Here is a 22,505-nt window from a genome sequence, read left to right as displayed (position 1 = left end):
AATTCTACATATCAGATCATTTCATCTGCAACTATTTCATTATATATACTTAATAGAAAAGAATACTCTTTTTAAAAGGCAAACTAGAATATTATTTTTAAACAAAGCAGTATCATTACCACACCAAAAAAGTTAAAAATAATTCTGTGATAACCAGTTAATGTTCTCTCTCTGAAAGAATTCTACCAATAAGACTACCATGCTGCCTACTACTTGGATCTAAATTAACACTTTAATGACCATCCCATGAAAAGCTGGTACCAATGGGCACAGGGTTAATAAATGGGGAAGGGGACTCAACTACTTGCCTCATTTCCTCCTGGAAGCCTGTTCATGTGGACCAGTTGACCTTGATCATCCAACACGAGTTCGGTGTAGGTCAGCATGTCAGAAGGCAGAGGAGGTGAAGGAAGGAATGCTTGAGCGGACATAGACTCCCAGAGTTTGATCAAGGACTAGCGGAGGAGAGAAGTTTGACTAATCAATGACAATTAGCATTTCAACGTGGATAAAAATGTTAAGATTTGGTCAAGCTGGTTTTGCTCTTTCTTTCCCAAGTATTCTACTGAGTATCTCTATACATCAGAGCAAATTCTACAGCTCTCATCCTCAGTTAAAATAGATTTGTTATTTTTCACACAATGTTATTTTACATGCCAAAAATCAGGCATTTTTCCAACAAAATCAAACTACTGAGTGATTCTGAATCACTAGAGCATTAACAAATACACCAGACCTAACAATATCCCTGGAAAATTATAATAAAAAACTAAGTATCAATCTCCTTTAAAAAAAAAAAAGAAAGAAAAGTACTAGAGAAACTTGACAATAGAAGAATATAACCAGAAAAATGACATAACACTCAGCTAATACCAAGAAATCTCAAGAAGGCAAGAACAAATTCCCACTAGAAGTTCAGGAGAGGCATCCTTTTTCTAGTATCTTTTACAAGCTACAAGCCCGTAAGCAGGAATAAGCTCACTAGAGGTGTATGACTATTTGTAAGTGTGCACATCAATTCTGCTTGAATTTGAGAAAAACAGATAAATACACCTTATCCATTGAGAAACCATCATGATTTCCATTTCCAACTTTCTACCAAAACAAGTACCTCATGAAGTGGGAACTACTTCTGTTGTTTCTTTGCTTACCTTAACTTATTTACACCTAGATGTCCTAATCATTATATTTATGTCTATAGATATTCTATAGGAAGAATTGTATAGAATGTGATTTTTACTTATAGCACTGGCCTTGAGAAACAGAATCAACACTCAGCTTTTAGGCTAACAGTTGCCAGTGATACTAAATGAAGTTAACTGTGTTTCAGGAGAGAGAGAACTTATAAATGAGTGGATACATAAGGAAATCTCTTATATTTGTGAATAATACAAGAACTACAGATAGACTATTTACCAAGACCACATATATTACCTTAGTAAAATTCAAATGTGGTAATACTAGTGGTATTAACTAGATTTGGAAAAATTCTAAATTCACAGGCTTTTTTAAGGACAAATTCACTATTCTTTTGATACCTTATTTTTTACCTGCAGCATTTTTTGCTGGTGATATACTTTTCTTGCCTTCTATTGATAGAAGAAAAATCTGCAGCATAGAGTTGATTCATCATACAGATCAAAGGAATTTATTTTCATATAGAGGATAAGATTCATAATATCATATTTTCTCATGCTAGTTTTTATTCAGCTATAATAAATTTCCCCAAAAGAACTGATACTTTAAACTGTGTATCATGAACTCTATACCTATTTGTATATGTTATTGATTCTTATCATATTAACCTATGCTATGAGCTAGAGAGACTTCGGTTATCTCGGAAAACAGGAAAATGAGAACTAGAGTTTTAAACCTCTTTAATATCCATAATTTACATACGGGCTTAGGAAATGTATACCTGAACATAACTCCTCATACAGGTCATTGTAAGCTACCATCACAGGCGTGTGGTCTCAGGTCTCAGTTTACTCTCACCTACTCAGTAGAGGCTGCTCTCCTCACTATTCCTCCTGTGAGTTCATACAGAACCATCCAACATCTAAGTTAGCAGTCCCCAAATCCCAAATAAAATAGAAATGAGAATAGCATCAAGACATTTCCTGCCCATTGGGAGTGCATCATTCTGGTCTGAGCTGCATCTGAGGGGGAGTCAAACAAAACCCTGCCTCTTTGGAATATGCCAGAGCCCCCCAGTTAGCCACCATTACCTGTCGAAACATCTCTGGGATATCATATATGTATGTTGTTCCTAGGGATTGTGCCTGGAACCTCTTTGATTGAAGCAGGTCTTTGGTCACATAGGGAGTGTTGATTAACATTCCATGTAATGGTCCCTGTTTGTCTCCATATGCTTGAAACATGATCTGCAGGAAAAAGAGGATGGATGGCACGGGGAGTTGAGACAGAGAAAAAAATCAGACAGCTGTCTAGAAAGGCTTTTCGCACAAATATTATTTCTTGAAACACATTTTTGGTGGTCTGAGTAGCTAAGATGTGCTTCTTAATATTGGGCACTGGTACATGGTGCTTTCACTTCTCTACAAATTAACCAACTGCAAAAAATGGTATGTAGCCAACTATGCACCATAGGCTGATTTAACTTTTTGATTTGTTGAAATCAACAAGAAAGCACAGTGTAAATTTCACACTTCAAAGACAGATTGACAATGCCTGCCTTCTAAAGTGACTTGAATTCCACATATTTAGAAATGAAGTATGTTACCGTAACTAACCAGTCTGAGCAGTTACTAGTAATTAAGTTGAGAAACGGCTATGCATTAAAGAGAATTCTGTGAGTTTGTTGTCCTTTCACTGTTCATGTTTCTTTAACTTCTTTTTCTTCGATAAGTCCCTTTAACATTTCATCTAATAAGGGCTTGGTGATGATGAACTCCTTGAATTTGATCTTATCTGGGAAGCACTTTATCTGTCCTTCCATTCTAAATGAAAGTTTTGCTGGATAGAGCAATCTTGGTTGTAGGTCTTTGGAGTTATTAACCACCACACTTAAAACAAAAGCAAACTAAAAGGACAGCTAGATCAGGCGTGGAAACATAGAAATGAAGATCTCAAGGAGGGTTAGCCATAGGGGAGTGGGAGGAGGAGAAGGTACAGAAAATAAGTAGCATAGACGGTAGATAGAAAATAGATGGGGGGCAAGAATAGTATGGGAAATATAGAATCTAAAGAACTTGAGACACATGGTCATAAACTAAAGGGGGGGTAATGGTGAGGACGGGGGGGTAGGGTGGAGGGGAATGAAGGGGGAATAGAACAACTGTAACAGCATAATCAATAAAAAAAATTAAAAAAAAAATAAAGAGAATTCTGTGCTTTCTCCAATAGTGGAAGGCCAGCCCAGGCTCTAGCATATCATCTTTGCTTTAGTCTGTTTGATTAGAAGGTGCTTCGTTAAGTATTATTAGCCACGGAAAGGCTTCCAAGATTTCTGCTACAAATGAATTTTATCCATCCATCTAGCTAGTAAATTATTGTTAGCTTAAAAGACATAGCCTATAGTAAAAATATATTTTATTAAATTATATATATCTCTACATAATACATACACATATGTATTTCCTCAATGCACTGCATCTACAACCAGTGAATAGCTCTTACAATACTTACATTGTCACATAATGAAATCACCACACCAGCTTTTAATCATTTTAACTCAATTTCTAGAAGAGTACTTCATACTCCCTATATTTAGTTTTATTTGATTATTAATATTTATAAGGAATGCCATTATTTCTATTCAATTAATATTTATTAAGTGCCAAGGGGTTGAGTGACACTAAACTAGGCACTTCATGCATGAATACATAAAATGCAGATTCCTAATGCAGCAAATAGAAATGGAGATTGGGATGTAAGAGTATATGTATCTGCCCATATATCTATCCAGGCCTAATATATATAAGCTTAAGTCTACCATTAACAATTAGATTTGTGAGCCTGCTGTACAGCCATAAGAGAATTAAGTGTTTCGTTAAACCCTGGGTACAGTTCAGCTAAGGGAAGCCTTAGCCCCTTCCTTAGACCAGAAGAACAAGTGTGTTCTGCTGACTTGTCAGTCAGGTCCTATTCTGGGCAGAGCTTGTCTTAGGCTGCTTAAAACCCCACAGGATGGAGCTCCCAGTCTTCCTGCATATGACCAATGGTGAAAGTCACCAAGTGGGAGGCAGAGGTAGCAGTGTCTTATGAATGTGAGAGATAGAAATACTAATGTTTTCAGAGATTTAAAGTGTTAGTATGAAAGAACTAGATTTACAAGAGAATGTGGGAGAATACGAAGATGTTTTCTACCGTAATCGTGATGGTAGTACATAGGTATATACTATTTCAGAATGAACTGAACACGTAAAATGAGTACATTTTATTATACGTAAACTGTATCTCAATAAAGGTGATTTTAAAATGTATATTTCTCCCTTACACTACACACTGGAAATCAATTGACCTATGCAATGGACTACCCAGATCTCTTCTCCCCATTATAACTGCCCGAAATGAGTGTTCATTACAGCTAACACCACAAAGAGTATACAAGGAAAATGAAACAATGAAATTCAGTCAACCTTGCTCCTTATTGGCAAAAAAAATAAACAATGTGCCAAAGCATGAGTTTGACAGCAATGGATAGTACTGGATGCCCCTGAATGATCAGCTATTGCTGTTAATTCCATTTTCTACTATAACGGAAATCACAATTAAACATTGGTAAAGTATGTTTTATAAATTCATGAAAATATGTATACATTTAATATATCACACATCTTTCAACAGAGTCTATCAAAACAGTTCCTCTTGAAAAGCTATCTCTAATCCCACATACTCTGTTTCCTTAGAATTCTGTAGTTATTTTAAGATGGCAGAATCATAATTATGTTACAGAGGAACTAATTATTTGTCACCTTCCACTGTGATAAAAACTTCTTGAGAATAGAGATCACTTCTTTTTAAGATTTATTTATTTATTTATTTACTTTAGAGAGGGGAAGGGAGGGAGAAAAAGAAAGAGGGAAACATCAATGTGTAGTTGCCTCTCATGTGGTCCCCACTAGGGAGCTGGCCCACAACCCAGGCATGTGCCCTGACTAGGAATTGAACCTGTGACCCTTTGGTTCACAGCCCTTGCTCAATCCACTGAGCTATGCCAGCCAGGAATAGAGATCACTCTTTATCTTTATAACCATACCACCTGACACACTTGAGATGGTTTAAAAATTTTTTAAATTAATGAACTAATGAATGAATGATACACATGGGTCTATATTATTTTAAATTTATATAATGACTCACTAGAGCACAGAAACAGAAAAAACAAATGAAGTAGGCTTCAGAAGTGCCAGAACTGAGTTGGAGGCTGTCCTTCTTCTGCATTACCTCCTCTGGTTGTGGGCTCTTCACACGGAGCAGTGGTTGTGGAACTCTCTCAACTGAAGTGCCTGACAGAGACCTCTTCCTTCAGGGATCCTAAATATGGCGGACCCTTGGAAAAAGGGGTTCTCCCTCAGGCTACAGGCAGCTCATTCATTCATTCAGAAACTTATGAAGTGCTTATTTTGTGCCAGGCGTAGTACTAAACCCTGATTGAAGGCTTCTGCGCCTTTCATGCCTCTGTGCTACCACTAGCCAGCATGAGGGAAATCTAAGAGCTTTCTGATAAAAGGGGAAAAAGTAGTTATGAGGAACAAACTTATTTATCATAAACATTGAAATCTCAAATGGCCATCTTATTTTTCACAAGAATAGACTTGCCCTGAAGCCATTGTATAAGTTAATTAAAAATATCCCTACCCATAGAAAGCTTTGACTGAAAATGTCTTTACGGTTTCCCTGAAAAACATCAAATGCAGCAAAAATTACTCAAGCTCTTTCTCTCGCTAACCCCTCACACTCTTGTGCATGTCCCTCTGTCTGCTTTAACCATTCACTCACAACACAGATCTCTGGTCATCTAACTGGGACTCAAAGCACAACATGAAAGGTCACTCTGACAGCTGTCCAATCTTCAAAGTACTGATAAAAATGTCTTTTGTTACCTCTGTTCCCAGATGTAAAAGGACACAGATAGAAACAAGAGACATAATCTCTTCCTGGCACCCAATGCATAGAACAAACTGAAACCTCTGTGTACACACATACACTGGAGCAAGTTCATCCCTTAACCTGAAGAAATGCAGGTCCCAAGTTCCTTCCAAAGACTTGAAATAACACCTCAGTTCTAAGAAAGACATGAAAAGTGGCGAACCAACCTAAATCCAGTTTCACAGCAAGTGATCCAAATATTTAGAAACTAAGGTTGTAAAACACATTAAATGGGAATTCTCTGTTTAGTAGATTGGCTCTGTAACCAATCTACTAAAAAAGTCACTTTCCATTTTCACATTCTTGATTTTTCTACCTTAAAAATGGGTTAAAGTTTGCCTCTTTGTTTTTGTATAGACATATAACACTCTGAACTCTTTGAAGGAAAGGTAATGTATATAAATGGAATACCAATTGGTAATATGTTAAAAATCACTGCTTGATATTGCTCAAACTATTATGTTGATATCAATGGAGTGGACCAGAAGGAAGAAAGAAACAACCAAACAGAAAAGAATGAACAAATAAGAATTCAAAAAAATGAGGAGAGACTTAGGAACCTTCAGGACATCTTTAAATATTCCAACATCCAAATTATAGGGGTACCAGAAGGGGAGAGGAACAGCCACGAATGGAAAACTTATTTGAATAATAAAGGAGAACTTCCCCAATCTGGAAAAGAAAATACACTTCCAAGAAGTCCAGGAAGTTCAGAGAGTCCCAAAGAAGGTGGACCCAAAGAGGAACACACCAAGGCACATCATAATTACATTAGCCAAGATTAAAATGAAGGAGAGAATCCTAGAAGCAGCAAGAGATAAGGAGATAGTTACCTAAAAAGAACTTCCCATCAGACCGTCAGCTGATTTCTCAAAAGAGATCTTACAGGCAAGAAGGGGATGGAAAGAAGTATTTGAAGTCATGAACAGATAAGAACCTACGTCCAAGATTGCTCTATCCAACAAAGCTTTCATTTAGAATAGAAGGACATGTAAAGTGCTTCTCAGATAAGGTCAAGTTAAAGGAGTTCATCATCACGAAGCCCTTATTTTATGAAATGTTAAAGGGACTTATCTAAGAAAAAGAAGATAAAAAACATATATAGTAAAATGACAGCAAACTCACAATTATTAACAACCACAGCTAAAACAAAAGCAAACTAAGCAAACAACTAGAACAGGAACAGAACCACAGAAATGGAGATCACATGGAAGGTTAGCAACAGGGGAGTGGGAGGAGGAGAAAGGGGAAAAAGGTACAGACAATAGGTAGCGTAGATGGTAGGTAGAAAATAGGGGGAGGGCAGGAATAGTATGGGAAATATAGAATCTAAAGAACTTGTGACACATGGACATGAACTAAAGGGGGAAGTTGGGGGGAAGGGGTGTGCAGGGTGGAGGAGAGTGAAGGGGGGAATGGGACAACTATAATAGCATAATCAATAAAATACATTTTAAAACAAACAAAAAAATTTTCCTTTTTAAAAAAAATTTTTTAAATTTGTTTTTAGAGAGAGGGGATGGGAAGGAGAAAGAGTGGGAAAGAAACATCAATGTGTGGTTGCCTCTCATGTGTCCCCTACTGGGGACTTGGCCTACAACCCAGGCATGTGCCCTGACTGGGAATCGAACTAGCGACCCTTTGCTTCACAGACCCATGCTCAATCCACTGAGCTACACCAGCCAGGGCTGAAATTTTCCTTCTTTAGGACAGAAGTTAGTGACATATTTTAACAATTCTCCTTCCCTTACCTGCCTATGAGTGGTCTAACTAGACTGAAAACAGGAAGGACAAATCAGGTTAGAAAAGACAAGACTGCTCAAGTCTTGGAGCTAAGGAGCCTTCTAAGAATGAACTGTAACTTCCACAATTACCTCTGGAATTAGGTTCATCTGTTAGGCTCACCAATATATGACCAAAGGTTGAAGGTTTTGTAACACCCATGATTAGCAATATACACTCATCTTACAAGGTGATGGAAGTTTTGCAAATTCATGCAATCACTGAAGCTGACAGAGAACCACCTCACTAGGTAAACCAATGGGATTGAGGAGTTTGGGTGGTCTACAACAAGTGCAAGTGCCTTAATCTGCAGGACCAAATAAAAACTTTAAGGAGACCCTGAAGTTTGACTTCTGTGTGACTACTGTACCTGTGCTGTCCTGGGGTCGGTCACTTCTTTGTACAGGCTGATGTCCAAGTAATAGCCAGACTCATTTGTCAGGAAGAGGCGAATGGGAATTGCTTTTCCAGTTGGTGTCAGGCGAATGTTGATTTTCAGTTCTGCCTGGAGGACGCGTAATTTCCACAGCCGACTTCCATAGCGCATTACCATGCTCCGCACAGATTCCTCAATCTGACACACACACATCACCAAACACAAAACTTAAATACCTTGGAACTAGGACCTGTTTCAGGTCTGCCCATCTTCAGGAAAGGAGGAATGGAAAAAGATGCTGTTTTCTTGAGATGTGTACTACCTGTATTTCTTACAGAAAGTCATATCATTTCTCCCCAACCCTACTCTTGCTTAGAACAAGTCAGGGACCATTTCATGCTGGCCTGTCCATATGAGTGGTTTTCTATGGCTCACAACACCCAAATGTGTGCAACTCCTTTCCCTTTTCCAATTATATTCATATTCTATATCAAAGATCTGCAGTATCTAAAATTAAAAGCCATGGGATTTAAGAGAAAGCCCCAAGTAAGAATAAAACCTCTAGTTAAACAGCTATTAAGTAGCATTTATATGCATGGTAACTCTGTTTCATTGCACTTACAGGACCTTAAATCAACATAGCAATTACCACCATGAGCTTTTTTCCATACATTTTTATTAAACTTTATAATATATGTCTCTTGGTAAATTGTACAAATTAAAGATAGGCAATTTGTAGGTGGTGCTAGAATGTTCTCTCTCTAAACAGAGCTTTGAAGCTTGATCATTGTCAAGTCCAACTGGAATTTAAATATACGAAGCAGATGCTTTCTAGTCTCTCTAAGCTTTATACCAAGGCAACTTAGTGATTCTAGTTTTCAGGTGAGTTATTTTAACCAAATAACTTTAGATGTGATTTCTCCTTTCTGGCACGCTAAAGCAAAAACATTTTTTCCAACATGGCTGCAGGAAGCTAGAACATACTACTCAAAATTAATGTTTCTTAAGGGAAGTATCTTTCTAAAATGCTTTCTCAACTTAGAAAATCTCAAAAACATATCTTATACCTACCCTTCTCTTATGGTTTTTCAGAAGTATGTGCCAGCCTTGCAATTTATTTCTGTGCTAAAATGGGTTTCACGGAGTTAACGTCTCTATTTCCACAGTTGCTTGTTAACCAAGAGCTATCTACCCATTCTTTTCTCAAGGGAACTAAAGTCAACAATCTCTCTACATAGGAAACTGACAACTATCTATGATTAGAAAGGCAGAGCCACAGTGTTTAGAGAAGAACAAAGAGGCTGACACCAAAAACTTAATGAGAAATGGTAGGCTAACTTTAGAATATATACACGCATACACACACAACAGGGTCTGGCACAAATAATGCTCCTTTTTATCACAAAATCTTAAGTGTGTAATTCTGTAACATAAAATATCACACACTCAAGCATACCATATGACATTTTAGGTGAAATGTTCCAATTAAAACTATAAATTATTACACCCATTTTATTACCCTGCCAACCACATTCAAGCAGGAGTCACTTAGGCTGGACCCTGTGTGTGCGTATGTGCATGTGTGCATACAGTTATATAATTATATAGTGTCAGACCATGTTTTAAGTCTTTCAGCTTAAGCAGTCCCAGAATGCCTAGGAGAACCTTTTCTTAAACTACGTGATGAGACTTGATACTCAATGAGTTGCCCTGTCCTTGCCTTCCCTAACATACTAAAGCAACTGATCAGTACCTTGGGGTCTTGAAGAAAAAAAGTAGAAAAAGATGTCTCAGGTCTGAGATCCTAAGTTCAAAAAGCATAAGTCCATGCCTACAACTGATCTTGAGAAAGGGATATATACTGGTTCTCCTATCTGTGTTCTACAATACAATAGAAAGAAGTCAAGAGGATCAGAAACAGAGAGAAGCCTATCTTTATTATGTGTGGAATAAAAGGTCAAGTATAGAATCGCTTTCTTTTCCTTCCTTAAATTATATGGAATGCATTTTAGAACACAGCCTCAGGGAAGAAAACATACATAGTACATATGAAATTCCTTTCAGCCAAATTCCTTCCTTATGGAGAAATAGGTTAGACATTTCAGGAAGGTACATTATGTCCCTAAGGTCATCAGGTAAGTAACATTTAGTACAAAGAGGCAGTAATTTTGCCAAAATGCCCAATAATAGCAAAGTTAATTATTCTAGATGAGAAATCCCAAGTAATTATGTAAGACAGGACTGCTATCATAGCCAAGTGTCATTATACAGGTACCAACAGAGAAAGAGGTTTTATTTTTTGTAATGCTTATAAATGACCAGTAAAGTAAATCATACCAACTTTAGTTTTGAAGTCTGCTTTTAATGGCAATAGCAAATTTCTGACACCATCCCAGAAACCCAGTGTTATGAGCATTCAGCATACTTTAAAGACCACGGGCTCAACCAGTTGACCAAAAGTACTTGTGCCCAGGTCCAAGTGTGAATTAATATGAATGAATCTCCCTGCTTGTGTTTGCTAGTTCTGGCAAAGAAGCAAACGAGAAATGTACCTTCGATGGGTCCATGATGACTGTAGGCACAAAGTTGAGGAAGATGTGGTTGCAGTCAGTACGGACATTAGTATTATTAAAAGCGACTTCCAACTCATCCATGGCTTCCAGGAGCAGCCGTTCCCCTTCATTTTGCAGATATTCAAAAGAAGCTTCCTATGCAGGAAGAAATCACATTCAACATTAATGTATTTTAAAAGAGGCAATAAAGAAGTGACTACTATAATTACTTATGCAGTGCTACGTCATGAATCATAAGGCACCTGCTACAGATACTCTCTACCTTTCTCTCTAATCAGCCCAATAACCACAGGCAACAGGGGCAGGCAGGGTCAGATTAAGAATTCCGGCAGCCCTTCCTCCTAACGTATCATTTCTTTCCAATAGGTGGAATAATCATTGGACATCCCCAGAGCTGAAACCCCAAAAGGGTTACATCTCACATATGCCAAACAGAGCAGTCTGGAAAGGCAATCTGTTTAGAAAGGGGAAGTTGAAGAAAGGTTATGGCTATGGGATGCAGTAATAACTAACACACCAGGAAGCACCTTGCTAAGGACAGAAACCACCCTGCTTCTAGATAGGTTTAATGGGGTCACTTCTAACTTTTCTCTTTATCCTCTATCATCGCCTAATGCCCTCTGTGGTTTTTCTGTTGGCGTGCTTTTCCTTTTCTCAAGTGTGTATTATCATGCTTCCATTACCAAGAAAATTCAAATGAAAAAACAAAAAGCTCTTCATTACATGGAATATTTACTTCTGTGAGAGAAATGACTCTCAGACTTCTGCTGGTTCTTAGAGTGAGATGAAAGGGAACAAGAGCTTTAATTCAAAAAACAAAAACCTAATTTTGAACCATGACAGTTCCGCTGTCCCTTCCCTCGAAGATAACTTCCCACTGAAGTGCAGCACCCACCTTGGTAACCAGATCGGAATGTCTGATGATTGCACGGACAAAGAATCTATAGTCTGTCACTTCTGTACCCACTTCCACTTTGGCTGCCCCAAGATACAGGTGCATCTTGTGATTAGCACAGGGAATGGCAGTAAGGTCAAAATTTCTCATCCGGTTCAGCTCTAACTGAAAGGCAAGGGCAGGCTCCAAGTGACGATAGATACGATCCTCTTCAAACTGAGCACGAAAATTGTAGGAAAAACAGTCCATAAGAGATGGTTACAAAATCCTATTATGAATGTGTATGTAAAAGAGATGCTTAAAAATAAAAACATAAGCTATGATGTGCTAATGAACCACAGAAATGAGCTATACACAAGGATAATGCTATAACTTACATAAGATTAGGCACTAAAGAATCTATTTACTTCCCAAGCTTTCATCATTTATGCTTTCACAAGTGGTGATGCTCCCCATTAAAAACAAACAAAAAAACATCAATTCCCTCAATTCCCTGTAGCATTTAATATCTTTATAATTCATTTTTTTACAATTAACTACAAACTGTTTCATATTAACAACTACTTCACATACCAACGTACCAATGATTTAGATTTACCCAACTAGTCTAAAATGCTTATCAGTTCCGGCACAGTACAAAGGACATAGTAAATGCACAAAAAATACTAATCATATAATTTTTTTAAATAGAGATATTTGGCTTTGGAACATACCACATCCATTGATACGTAATTATATATATCTTTTTAAAGAGCTGCATTTACATTTACTGTACATTTTGCTGAAACTAAATTGTTTTTCTAGAGTGCATGTAAGTTGAGTGAATGGAGAGAGCCAAAAATATAAGCTGGTAACAGGAAGAAACTGACATGGTCCAAAGTTCTGTATTTGAAGATTGAAAAATGAATGCACATAAACAAGACCTGAATATAAAAAAATTGTAGTGATGATAATCATACTACTAAGTAAAACGGTCCTTTAATAACACATCATAGGCTCATCCTAAAACATAAGGATGATTTTGAAAACTACTGCTTTCTTTGGGTAGGTCAGGACATTTGATTGTTTCCTAAACCAAACTCTGTCAGAAAGGAGTCTTCTTTCGTTCTAAGACACATGTAAGGCAAAGAGAAGCACAAACCCAAATGGAGAAAAAAATGGCAAGAAGAGTATATGACAAAGATAAGCCACTCTTGGGCATGTAAGAGGGTGGAGGAAAGGAAACAACCAGTTCTTACCTTATCCCTTGCTCGGAATGTGAAAAATTTAGGGAATTCTCTCTGTGTTAAAAGAAGGGGAAAATGTATCAGTCCTTCATAGATATGGCTCTTTGGGGATCAACACATAGTACAGAAGCACTCAAGCATTTAGAAGACAGTTTTCTAGAAAATATGCTCCTTACTGAAGCTTAGCCCAGGGAATACGGATGATCCTCTGGGTAACTAACACTTTGATCTCACTTCCAAATTTGAGAATCACCACACTATTAACCTAACGTCAATAGCTACCCTCTCCTAGGGAAAAAAAATTAGTATTTTTTCATCTCTCAAGTAAAAATTAAAAAAAAGTTTTCCTGGGTGTTGCTCTTGGTACAATCTGGTAAACGAAACCAATATACCCTTAAGCTTCAGCACTGCAATAGTTACTGGACTGATTTCCCAAGTTTTCCCCCAAGAAACTCTTAAAATGTAAACTAGCCAGAAAGCATAGAATCCCAATTCATGTATTTTTCTTCATTCACTCTCAAGTCAATAATTTCAAGTGTTTAAACAATAACATCTCGAGACAAAGAAAAGTACAAGACGTTACTTTGGTCACTACCACTATATGTAGAGGAAAGAATGGGGTGGAACTAGTGAACTTGGAATCATTTGATCTTACTGCTCTTTTTCAGGGGCATTATGAAAGAAAGCAACCAATTTACTAGAACCTTATTAATTAACAAAGATGAATTCAATTAGCAGAGTCCATTAGTTTCTGAAATTTAACTTATTAACACCAAATACCCCTGTTTCTCGGATGGGAAGCTCTACTGGCGATGTTGGAATCAAGTCATTACTATTTGCCTCTATAGGAGGTTTCATTAGGCATCTTCATTATGAGTGCAATATAATCAAACACTTATTGGTACAAGGCACAGAGACCAGGACTAGCTGCACAAATGTCCCTCAATGAGCTTTAGGAACCATGACAGAAACATGCACTAAAATGAAAGCCTTCTGGGTGGCAGGCACTCTCATGAGTTGTCCCCTCAAATGCTCTCAACAACTTCCCAAGGCAGGTACCCATTTTACAACTAAGGAAGCCATGACCAAGTGATATGCCGAGGATCGGAATATGAACTTGGGTCTCTACATGCCCTTTCATCTCTTGTGGTTCTTGAATTTACTTGAAAACTTCTTGAATATTTTCCATGGGTATTATACCTCACTCTCACCTTAACTTGCACAGTTAATAAATCTTCTTACAATTTCCTTGCATTTTAACTGTACAATAGCATTTAACAGGCTTCTTGGAGATTGTTTACCAGCGCGGGAAATCCCTTGTCCAGGCTTGGGTCCTTAAAAGCCCTTTGAAAGTAGACTTTACACAGCACTGATCTTTTATTGATGATGTTTTCATTCTAAATAATTCTCTAATTCCCCTAAATGACAGTAAAGAACATTGGGATGACTTCAAGGTTAGGCAGGAAGATGTTCAGCTGCAGTGTCACTTGCTCAGAACTTTACAGTCTTATTTTGTTTTATTCTTGAAAGGTATGGCTTTCAGAGTATTGACTGAGGTAATACAAGTCAAAAATGAAAGGGTAACAAAATTCTCTCATGAAATTTTCTGAAAGGCAAGGAAAGTGATAACAATCTTTTAAGCACACACACTTCCACTCTGCCTTAACAATTAATTAATTAAGAAATGCATTTAGTACATCATTTACTCAACTGTGTACAAGTGCAGGACCAATATCATTTTCCTTCAAAAACATAATAGTAAGCAAAACATCACTTCTTTACTACTTAAATCAACTAAGAAAGTTGATTTGTAGTAAGTGAAAGGCGTGAAAAACAATTTAAATAGAAATGCCTTTACTATAAATAATGAAAGAGATTGACTAATTCTTGTTAGAGGTGGGAAAAGACCACCGAAAATCAGGAAAACTTTCATTCAAGTTAGCTAAAAGAAGGTGTTATGAGATGTTATCAGCAAACATTTTTTAACTTCTGAGTAAATTTTTAGCTCTACAGTAAAGTCCTTAATTTAAGCAGGAAGCATTAAGAGTAGGAGATGGTAAGAACTTCTGTGTAATGGGAAGCTGGATTAATGAACAATTCTTCAAGTCTGAGGATTGATAGAAAGTCATCTCTTTTGGCACTCAGAACAAATCACAAAAACACATAAAAGAAGAAATTCGAAAGTCCGATCCCGTAGTTTTAGCAAATTCCTTCATCCTACCTCATCCTCATGTGCCAGTTTTTTCCACAAACAGCATTCACGCTTATTCTATCACTAATGTAATTGCTTTCCAGGCATTCTACTAGTGTCATGGGCAAATATCATAATTGAATGTACACAAAGAAAAACCCTCTTAGTGTTCTGGTACCAAAAAACAAAAGAATGCAACACTTCTCAGGAAGAAATTATACTCCTGCTGTGTTCTAATCAGCCAACCATCATCAAGACAATCAAAATAATTTGCCTAAATTAGCCAATCAAGACACCCTGCAAATCAGAGAATGTGAAAACCTGCAACAGAAAACATCATAGCTGATTATGATACTAATAATCGTGTTAAAAACCTAATGAGATGAAGAAATTGAAAGCTTGCTGGTGCAATTCTCTTTTACCTCAACATGCTGAGAACTAATTATATAGACTGTAATTAAAACAAAACCCCAAACCTTCTGAAAAACTAATAGTTGATCCACTAACAAACAAAACTACCAATTTTTTCAGCTTTATTGAGAAATAATTGACATATCAAAAAAAATTTTAAAGAAATGAACTACTAACCATGATTATTGTTTTCATTAGTGGGCTCTTTCTTCCAAAGCATTTAATTTTAAAGTGGGAGTCATTCACATAAAATCAGTAAAAGTATTCCTAGATGATTTACAGCAGAATTTTAAAAGTCTGAAGAAATCATACAAACGGAAGTCAAAAGGAAACTTAACAGATGCAAAACTGATTTAGAATCTCACCATAGTTTTTGGACCTAATGCTTTTGTTTAGGTGGCAAAGGATAAGACGAAATCCTGAAAGTGTACATTTTAGTATCCTTAAAAAAACGTGGCTGAAAAAATATGGAAAACTTTAAAAAGTATAATACTTATATTCCAATTAAGTAGCACCTTCTGCTGCACCTTTTGCAACCTGAAATGTGAGCAAAACTATCAGAGAATTAAAACTACATGAAAGCAGAGAACTGCAGCTTATATACCTGCAGAAATGCAAAGAGCCTGTTCTTTCGCTTTCAAGGCTTCATTTTTTTTTAATATGAAGAAGATATTTACAGGAATAGGCTCAGTTTTCCTCAATTTTTTTGTTTATATATCAATGTCAAGCAGTTATTCAAATCCCATTATAGGTACTTGATTTAATTAGATGGTTATGGAAACAGACCCGACACTAAGCATCCTTAATGCTGGTAAATATTGCTAACTCAGAACAGGCTCCATATAGAGTTGAGACTAAAGTAGCAGCAGACACTCCAGGGGGACTGTGGATATTAAACAATGAAGTTTTGGAAATGCTTATTTATAGCTTTCACTAGCATCTGAATAAATACCTAACAATTCACACTCTCCAGGAACCTCTACTCTGGCCCTCTTTTGCCTTGTTCTGCTTCTGAAGCACTCTGAGATGACTTTGTAACAGCACAGCTGCTCCATTCCATACCAGCCAATGTTCTTGAACCAGACTTGGTAACCTTCCTCCTCTCCTTGTCCCCTCATTTATGTATCCTCTCTCCTGTTCGATAATACAGGGGTGTCACAGTATAGAACAGAGGAGACTGTGTACATCACAGTGGATTACCAAGCAGCCAGAGAGATCAAGGGATTCATCTCTAACACTCACGGAAAGCTTCCTCTTTTTCACACTACACCAACTATGGGGCAAGCACACACCAGATGACATGACAGAGGCTGTGTATCCTTCCTGAATGGAAAGCTACCACAGCAGTGGGACTGAGAGCAGTACCATGACAGTGAGCCTGCATTTGTACAGCTCCTGCCAAGGTGTCCTGGCTATTGTAGATCCTAGATGGAATTCAGTAATAGTTGCCCTTGGCCCCTGTATAGCCACTAATCATTTCTAAGGGGCCTAATATAAAAATAACCCAACTCCTCTGCCATTCAATGCTGCAGAGAAAATCCAGTCTACACCCAAACCTTAATTTCTCTAAGTCTTAAAGCAACCTTTCCTACACTCGTGATAAATCGCATCGCTTGATAGTATAACTGATTTCCCACTTGATGTCACTATAAATAGGAACTGGCCTGTGATTCCCAGGAAGACCCACTGCTGGGCTCATTCCCTAGCAGATTTTGCCTGTACATGTCCCTAATCAACCTAAATCTAGAAATACTGGGATAAGGAGAAAAAAGTGTTTTAAAGCTGTAGACATACGCTGGACATAACACAGATTCAGAGATAAGATGAGGCTTTTCATAAAACACATACCAAAAAATGCCCATGAGAGCCCTGGTTGGTGTAGCTCAGTGGACTGAGTGCAGGCCTGTGAACCAAAGGGTCGCCAGTTCAATCCCCAGTCTAGGGCACATGCCTGGGTTGCTGGCCAGGTCCCCACTGGGGGCAGGCACATGAGAGGCAACCACACACTGATGTTTCTCTCCTTCTCTTTCTCTTTCCCTCCCTATCCCTCCAAAAAATAAATAAATAAAATCTTTAAAAATATAAAAAATGCCCATGAGAATTAACTGCTTTGGCTTTTTAAAAATGTTACCAGAGTTTTAATTTATTAGGTAATGTTTATTTTAGGAAACCAGTTCATGTACTATAGACATAAAGACTATCTGAACCATTAGGAAAAAGAAAAACAATTTTATAAATTCAGTATTATTCCCCCAAATAATATAAGATCTCAAAGTCAGGGAGAAGGGAAAACTGACATTAATGCTTAAGAATCTAGCCCAATACTATTCCCAAACCTAAGGCCTGGCCCTGGCATGTCAACCTGAGTTCTGATCAGCACCACCAGCCTGTGCTTATCCACAGGCTCTCATATTCTATCCTCGAGTATCAATTTTATTCTCTAAGCTCTGGATTTTTCTTCCTAAAGCCCCAGGGTTCTCTTTAAGCTCCTAATACTTCTTCACTGCCTCCAGTCTCCTATCTGAAGTTATTGATTGATGCATATCTGCACTCTGCTTGGTTTCCTGATATCAATAACACAGGGGAGTTGTGCAGTCCACAACATTTCCTAAAGCATTTCAGAAAATCTTAGCTTTTTAGTTTGCACAGTAGGCTCTCTCGTTTCTCCGCAGACTAGGCCAGCGATTTTCAACCGGTGTGCTTCGGCACACTGGTGCGCCACAATAATTTTTAAAACGTGCACTACCTGACTATTTAGTCAGGGGCACTGACCTCTTTTCCCTTAGATTGTCAAATTAAAAAATAACAACAGCCAACACAAGAGCCATCCAGTGTGAATCAAAATTACAGCTATTTTTTGTCAGATTGGCAAAAAATTTATTTTTTGGTATGCCACAGAATTTTAGTAATTAGTTTATGTGTGCCACAAGATAAAAAAGGTTGAAAATCACTGGACCAGATCAACAAGGTTAACCTTGAGAAGGGAAACAAAATGTCAAGTGCTAAAGACCTAATAAACAAAAAGGCAATAAAAGCAACCATACTTTGGTTCTTGAGTTTAGAAAGTCCTTTTCAGAATTCCAAATATTACCTTCATGACTGCAAATGAATAGGGCTTGAAAACTAAATTATCTTAATTGCTAAAACAAAACAAAACTCTTATCAGGAAAATTGACTTCCTAATGTCCTCTGGAATCTTGGCTACATTAGAATAAAATTTTAAAGGTACATTTTGACTACAATCAGTCACTTCAGAGAATAACGTCTTGACTGCAAACTGGATTTGGGGCCTCAGTGCTGTCACCACACTGGGCGTGATCACATGGATGCAGCACAGCTCAGACGCCGGGCTCTTCTCTTTTCAACAAAAATTTTAATCTCGTAAATAGTAACAGGTAATTCAGTTAAATGGGAGAACAAGCAACTTACTGCTCAATTTTTATTTATTTCCTGCTCCTAGAATTAACATAAGACAAAAAGTACCAACTTGGGCTCTGTTAAGGCATTTTAATAAGAAATTATTGTTTTTCAGACCTTGATGGTGTGGATCAGCGGACTGAACGCTGGACTGCAAAGCAAAGAGTCACTGGTTCGATTCCTAGTCAGGACACATGCCTGGGTTGCAGGCCAGGTCCCCAGTTAGGGGAATACCAAAGACAACCACACATGGATATTTCTCTCCTACTCTTTCTCCCTCCCTTCCCCCCTCTCTAAACATAAAAAAATAAATGAAATCTTTAAAAAAAGAAATTACTGTTTTTCAGAACTGAGAATTCTCAACAATAGAACTAGAATACACCTTTGGTAAAAGCCAAGACACCAAAGCACAACTGGCAGTCTTTATTTTTTTAAAGATTTTACTTATTTATTTTTAGAGAGAGAAGAAGGGAGAGGGAAACAGAAGAATAGAAACGTCAATGTGACAGAGAAATGTCGATCAGTTGCCTCTTGTACATGTCCTAACTGGGGACCTGGGCCCGCAACCAAGGCATGTGCCCTGACTAAGAATAGAACCAGGGACCTCTAGCTTTGCAGGAAGACCCCCAACCAACTGAGCCCATACAAGTCAAGGCTGGTAGGTCTTGATTACCAATTCATTGTGCACTCAGAAGAAATTACTAGTTAGCTCCTGCTTCTACCTTATTCATTCAGATAAATGCATACGCTCATTCTCAGTTATTTCTCAAAGATATATTGAGAATTTGTTATTGGGTAAAAAAAATAAAAAACCTTTTAGCTTGAACACTATAGAAGAACTGAAAAGTCATTATAATACTTTCTAAAAAAAAAGAGGGACCAAATGTCAGTCCAACCCTTCTAAATAACTCACACGCATTCTTTGTTTAAATAATCAATGGCAGACGGACAAAACAGTAAATAGTATTTCATTATTACTCCTTTAACTTACATGAAATCTCTGATCCACCTCGTAGCTGATCTGTTTCCTGAAATCCTTTCAAATGAAAGAGAAAAAGGAAGGAAAGAGAAGTTGAAAATTAGTAATAAATTTAAAACCAAACTGAGTTAAAGGTAATGAGTTAATATTTTTCTTTAACTCATAGAAAATAATTATTTTCTGCATAAATTCTACAAATAAGTGTATGATTATAGTTCCATTTATTTACTTTTAAAAATTCTAGCAGCAGTGTAAGAAATATTGGAGAAGTATAATTCACATATTGCCAATACCTTTTGTGCAACCAGGAAAGTAAGGCGCCGTATTCCATGCTCAACCAGAGTAGCTTTCTACGGAAAAAACATGTAAAACAGAAAATAGATGAGATCTCCTTTCACCCCAAGTCTTACCCCATTCAGTCCTTGTCAGGCTCTAATTGGGCTCTGCACCCTTTTTGGTTGTCTGTGTCTTGGCTCAGTACCTTCAAACCTGCAAATAAACAAATCTCAATCTGGCTCCTGGGACTAAGTCTTATGGAAAAGGTTTTATATTCATCTGGATAAAATTGAGAGAGAACTTCGTAGGAAAAAGGGTCATATGAAATCACCTAAATTCTCTAAGGTCTGATTTGCATCAAGGTAGACCTTAACACAATTTCTGCTTATAGAAATCACATTGGTGGGTATGTTTAAATGTGAAGATTTTAACTAAAACAAAGGCTAAGTGAATTTAGGACACTCAGGTCATAAGGAAAAAGGAAATTTTCATAAAACAGAAAATTCAGGTCCAAAACTTGTTTAGAGATTATAGATAGCAGCTACCATCACATACAGCATTCCTAGAATTTAACCTAACAAATCCTGATCTTTTCATTACTTCTAAAACATGGCTTTCCCTACTTTACATGAAGGTATTTTTTAGATTTTTCTTTAAAAATGGCTAAAAGCAATATTTGATAGACTTTTAAATTTAGTGTTATTCCTGTCTCCATGTGCCATGGGTGAGCAGTTTATTAGAAGGCAAAAGAGACCAGCAGTTTCAAGACAATCTCTCACATAAGTACTGTTCCTTCGGATCTAAGCTTGCTTCTATCTTGTAGTGCTCACTCATCTCCAAAGACAGAGACAAAGAAACAGATTAATGAACTAAGTAAAAAGCATGATCTTAAAAGGCCCCTAACAACATGGCAACAAGGAGAAGAGCAATCTTACCACTTAAATGACCTGGCAGAATATGAGTAACACAAATAGGAAAAAATATGTGGACTTTCACAACCCACATGCAGACTGTAGTTTTATCACATCCGTTGCCCTAACTCTAACCAAGAGATATGTTCCTAAGGCAATTCTTGACTTTCATGATGCTATGTATTTTTAAAATCCAAGTTGGTGCCCCCTTATCAATAAGCACATTCCCAGGCTATTTCCCCCTACTGGAGAACCACTTCTGCTACAGCATTTACTGAGAAACAAAATTAACAACATAAGTGTAATATAGTTAGAAAAATTAATTCCCTAACAATAAATCCCCTGGTGAAATACAAATAAATTTCGGTTTAATCCCATTTAAAAATGATCTGTACTGGCACCAGAGTGGTTATTATTTATATTATTGGTTATAGTATTAATACTTGGTTATTTATAATAAACCAAGTATTAATTCTACAATAAGAAAAAGAAGAAAGGGAGAGAGGGAGGAAAAGACAAGGGAGGTGAAGAGGGAGGGAGGAGTGGGGTGGGTTGGCAGTGGTTCTCAATCTCTCAGTGTGCCATGCAACAGAAGCACTTCTGACACCACCAACAAAGAATTCCACCACAGCCAAGTCCTTCAAAGACAAGCATCAATAGCTATGTTCAGGCAAGGGAAGAAAATAACTTTAATAATGCCATGATTTAAAGTCAAAATTGTTATTGCTTTTAAAATTCCACAAGTGGCTGACAATAACAGCAGAGCAACAGGATTCTGATTACATTGTAATAATGCGGGTCTCACAGCAAGTCCACAGCTATTACCCAGCGATTAGGCGTCAGCACCTGGAGAAACTCCATTTACACTGACTGCTTCAATCTCCTCCACAAGTCATTTACAAATATATGATCCTAATTTCTATGAGAGGAAAAAAGACATGCTGGGACTAGAAGATTATTTGGACAATTTGGATCAAACTATTCGATAGTTTAATGTGTGCTTTAAAAAAAAGAAACTTTTTCTAAACTGCTAGAAACATGATCATGAAGTGAAAAACAAAACTAGTTATCATTTCAGCTTTTAAAAAAATTGTTTTCCTTCTTTTTATTTTTACATTCTTTTTCAAAATAAGGATGTGAAAATGCCAAACATTACAGGATAAGTAAAGTACTTGAAGCAGTTCCCAGCTTCTTGAGGCTTGGAATGTTGGCACAGTTTACTCTTAGCCTTCTGAACAGCCACAGGCAAAGATACTGGATTTCCCTGTGCCTCAGTTGATACGCCCAGTAAAGGGAAAAGGTAATTTCTCATTGCCAATTAATGTTATAAATTAATGTAGTGAAGAGGAAGAAA

The 22,505-nt window shown here is 37.2% G+C and overlaps 1 protein-coding gene across 8 annotated transcripts in view; it reads right to left on the bottom strand.

Annotated features, from left to right (window-relative positions):
- ACACA (acetyl-CoA carboxylase alpha) overlaps window positions 1-22,505 on the bottom strand; it is a 278,851-nt gene that overhangs the window by 99,533 nt on the left and 156,813 nt on the right. For all 8 annotated transcript variants that reach the window (XM_053654887.1, XM_053654891.1, XM_053654894.1 and 5 more), the window contains 8 exons: window positions 20,258-20,314; window positions 19,977-20,021; window positions 12,979-13,020; window positions 11,741-11,956; window positions 10,825-10,980; window positions 8,267-8,470; window positions 2,229-2,384; window positions 309-455 (listed from right to left, as the gene is read on the bottom strand). In XM_053654887.1, the coding sequence (XP_053510862.1) occupies window positions 309-455; window positions 2,229-2,384; window positions 8,267-8,470; window positions 10,825-10,980; window positions 11,741-11,956; window positions 12,979-13,020; window positions 19,977-20,021; window positions 20,258-20,314 (1,023 nt within the window). The remainder of the gene's footprint in view (window positions 1-308; window positions 456-2,228; window positions 2,385-8,266; window positions 8,471-10,824; window positions 10,981-11,740; window positions 11,957-12,978; window positions 13,021-19,976; window positions 20,022-20,257; window positions 20,315-22,505) is intronic.

The sequence above is a fragment of the Artibeus jamaicensis genome, unplaced genomic scaffold (assembly GCF_021234435.1).
Source record: "Artibeus jamaicensis isolate MK-2021 breed Jamaican fruit bat unplaced genomic scaffold, CSHL_Jam_final contig_1998, whole genome shotgun sequence".
Lineage (NCBI taxonomy): Eukaryota > Metazoa > Chordata > Mammalia > Chiroptera > Phyllostomidae > Artibeus > Artibeus jamaicensis.
The sequence above is the reverse complement of the archived record's forward strand: the minus strand, read 5'-3'. Positions and strand labels throughout refer to the sequence as shown.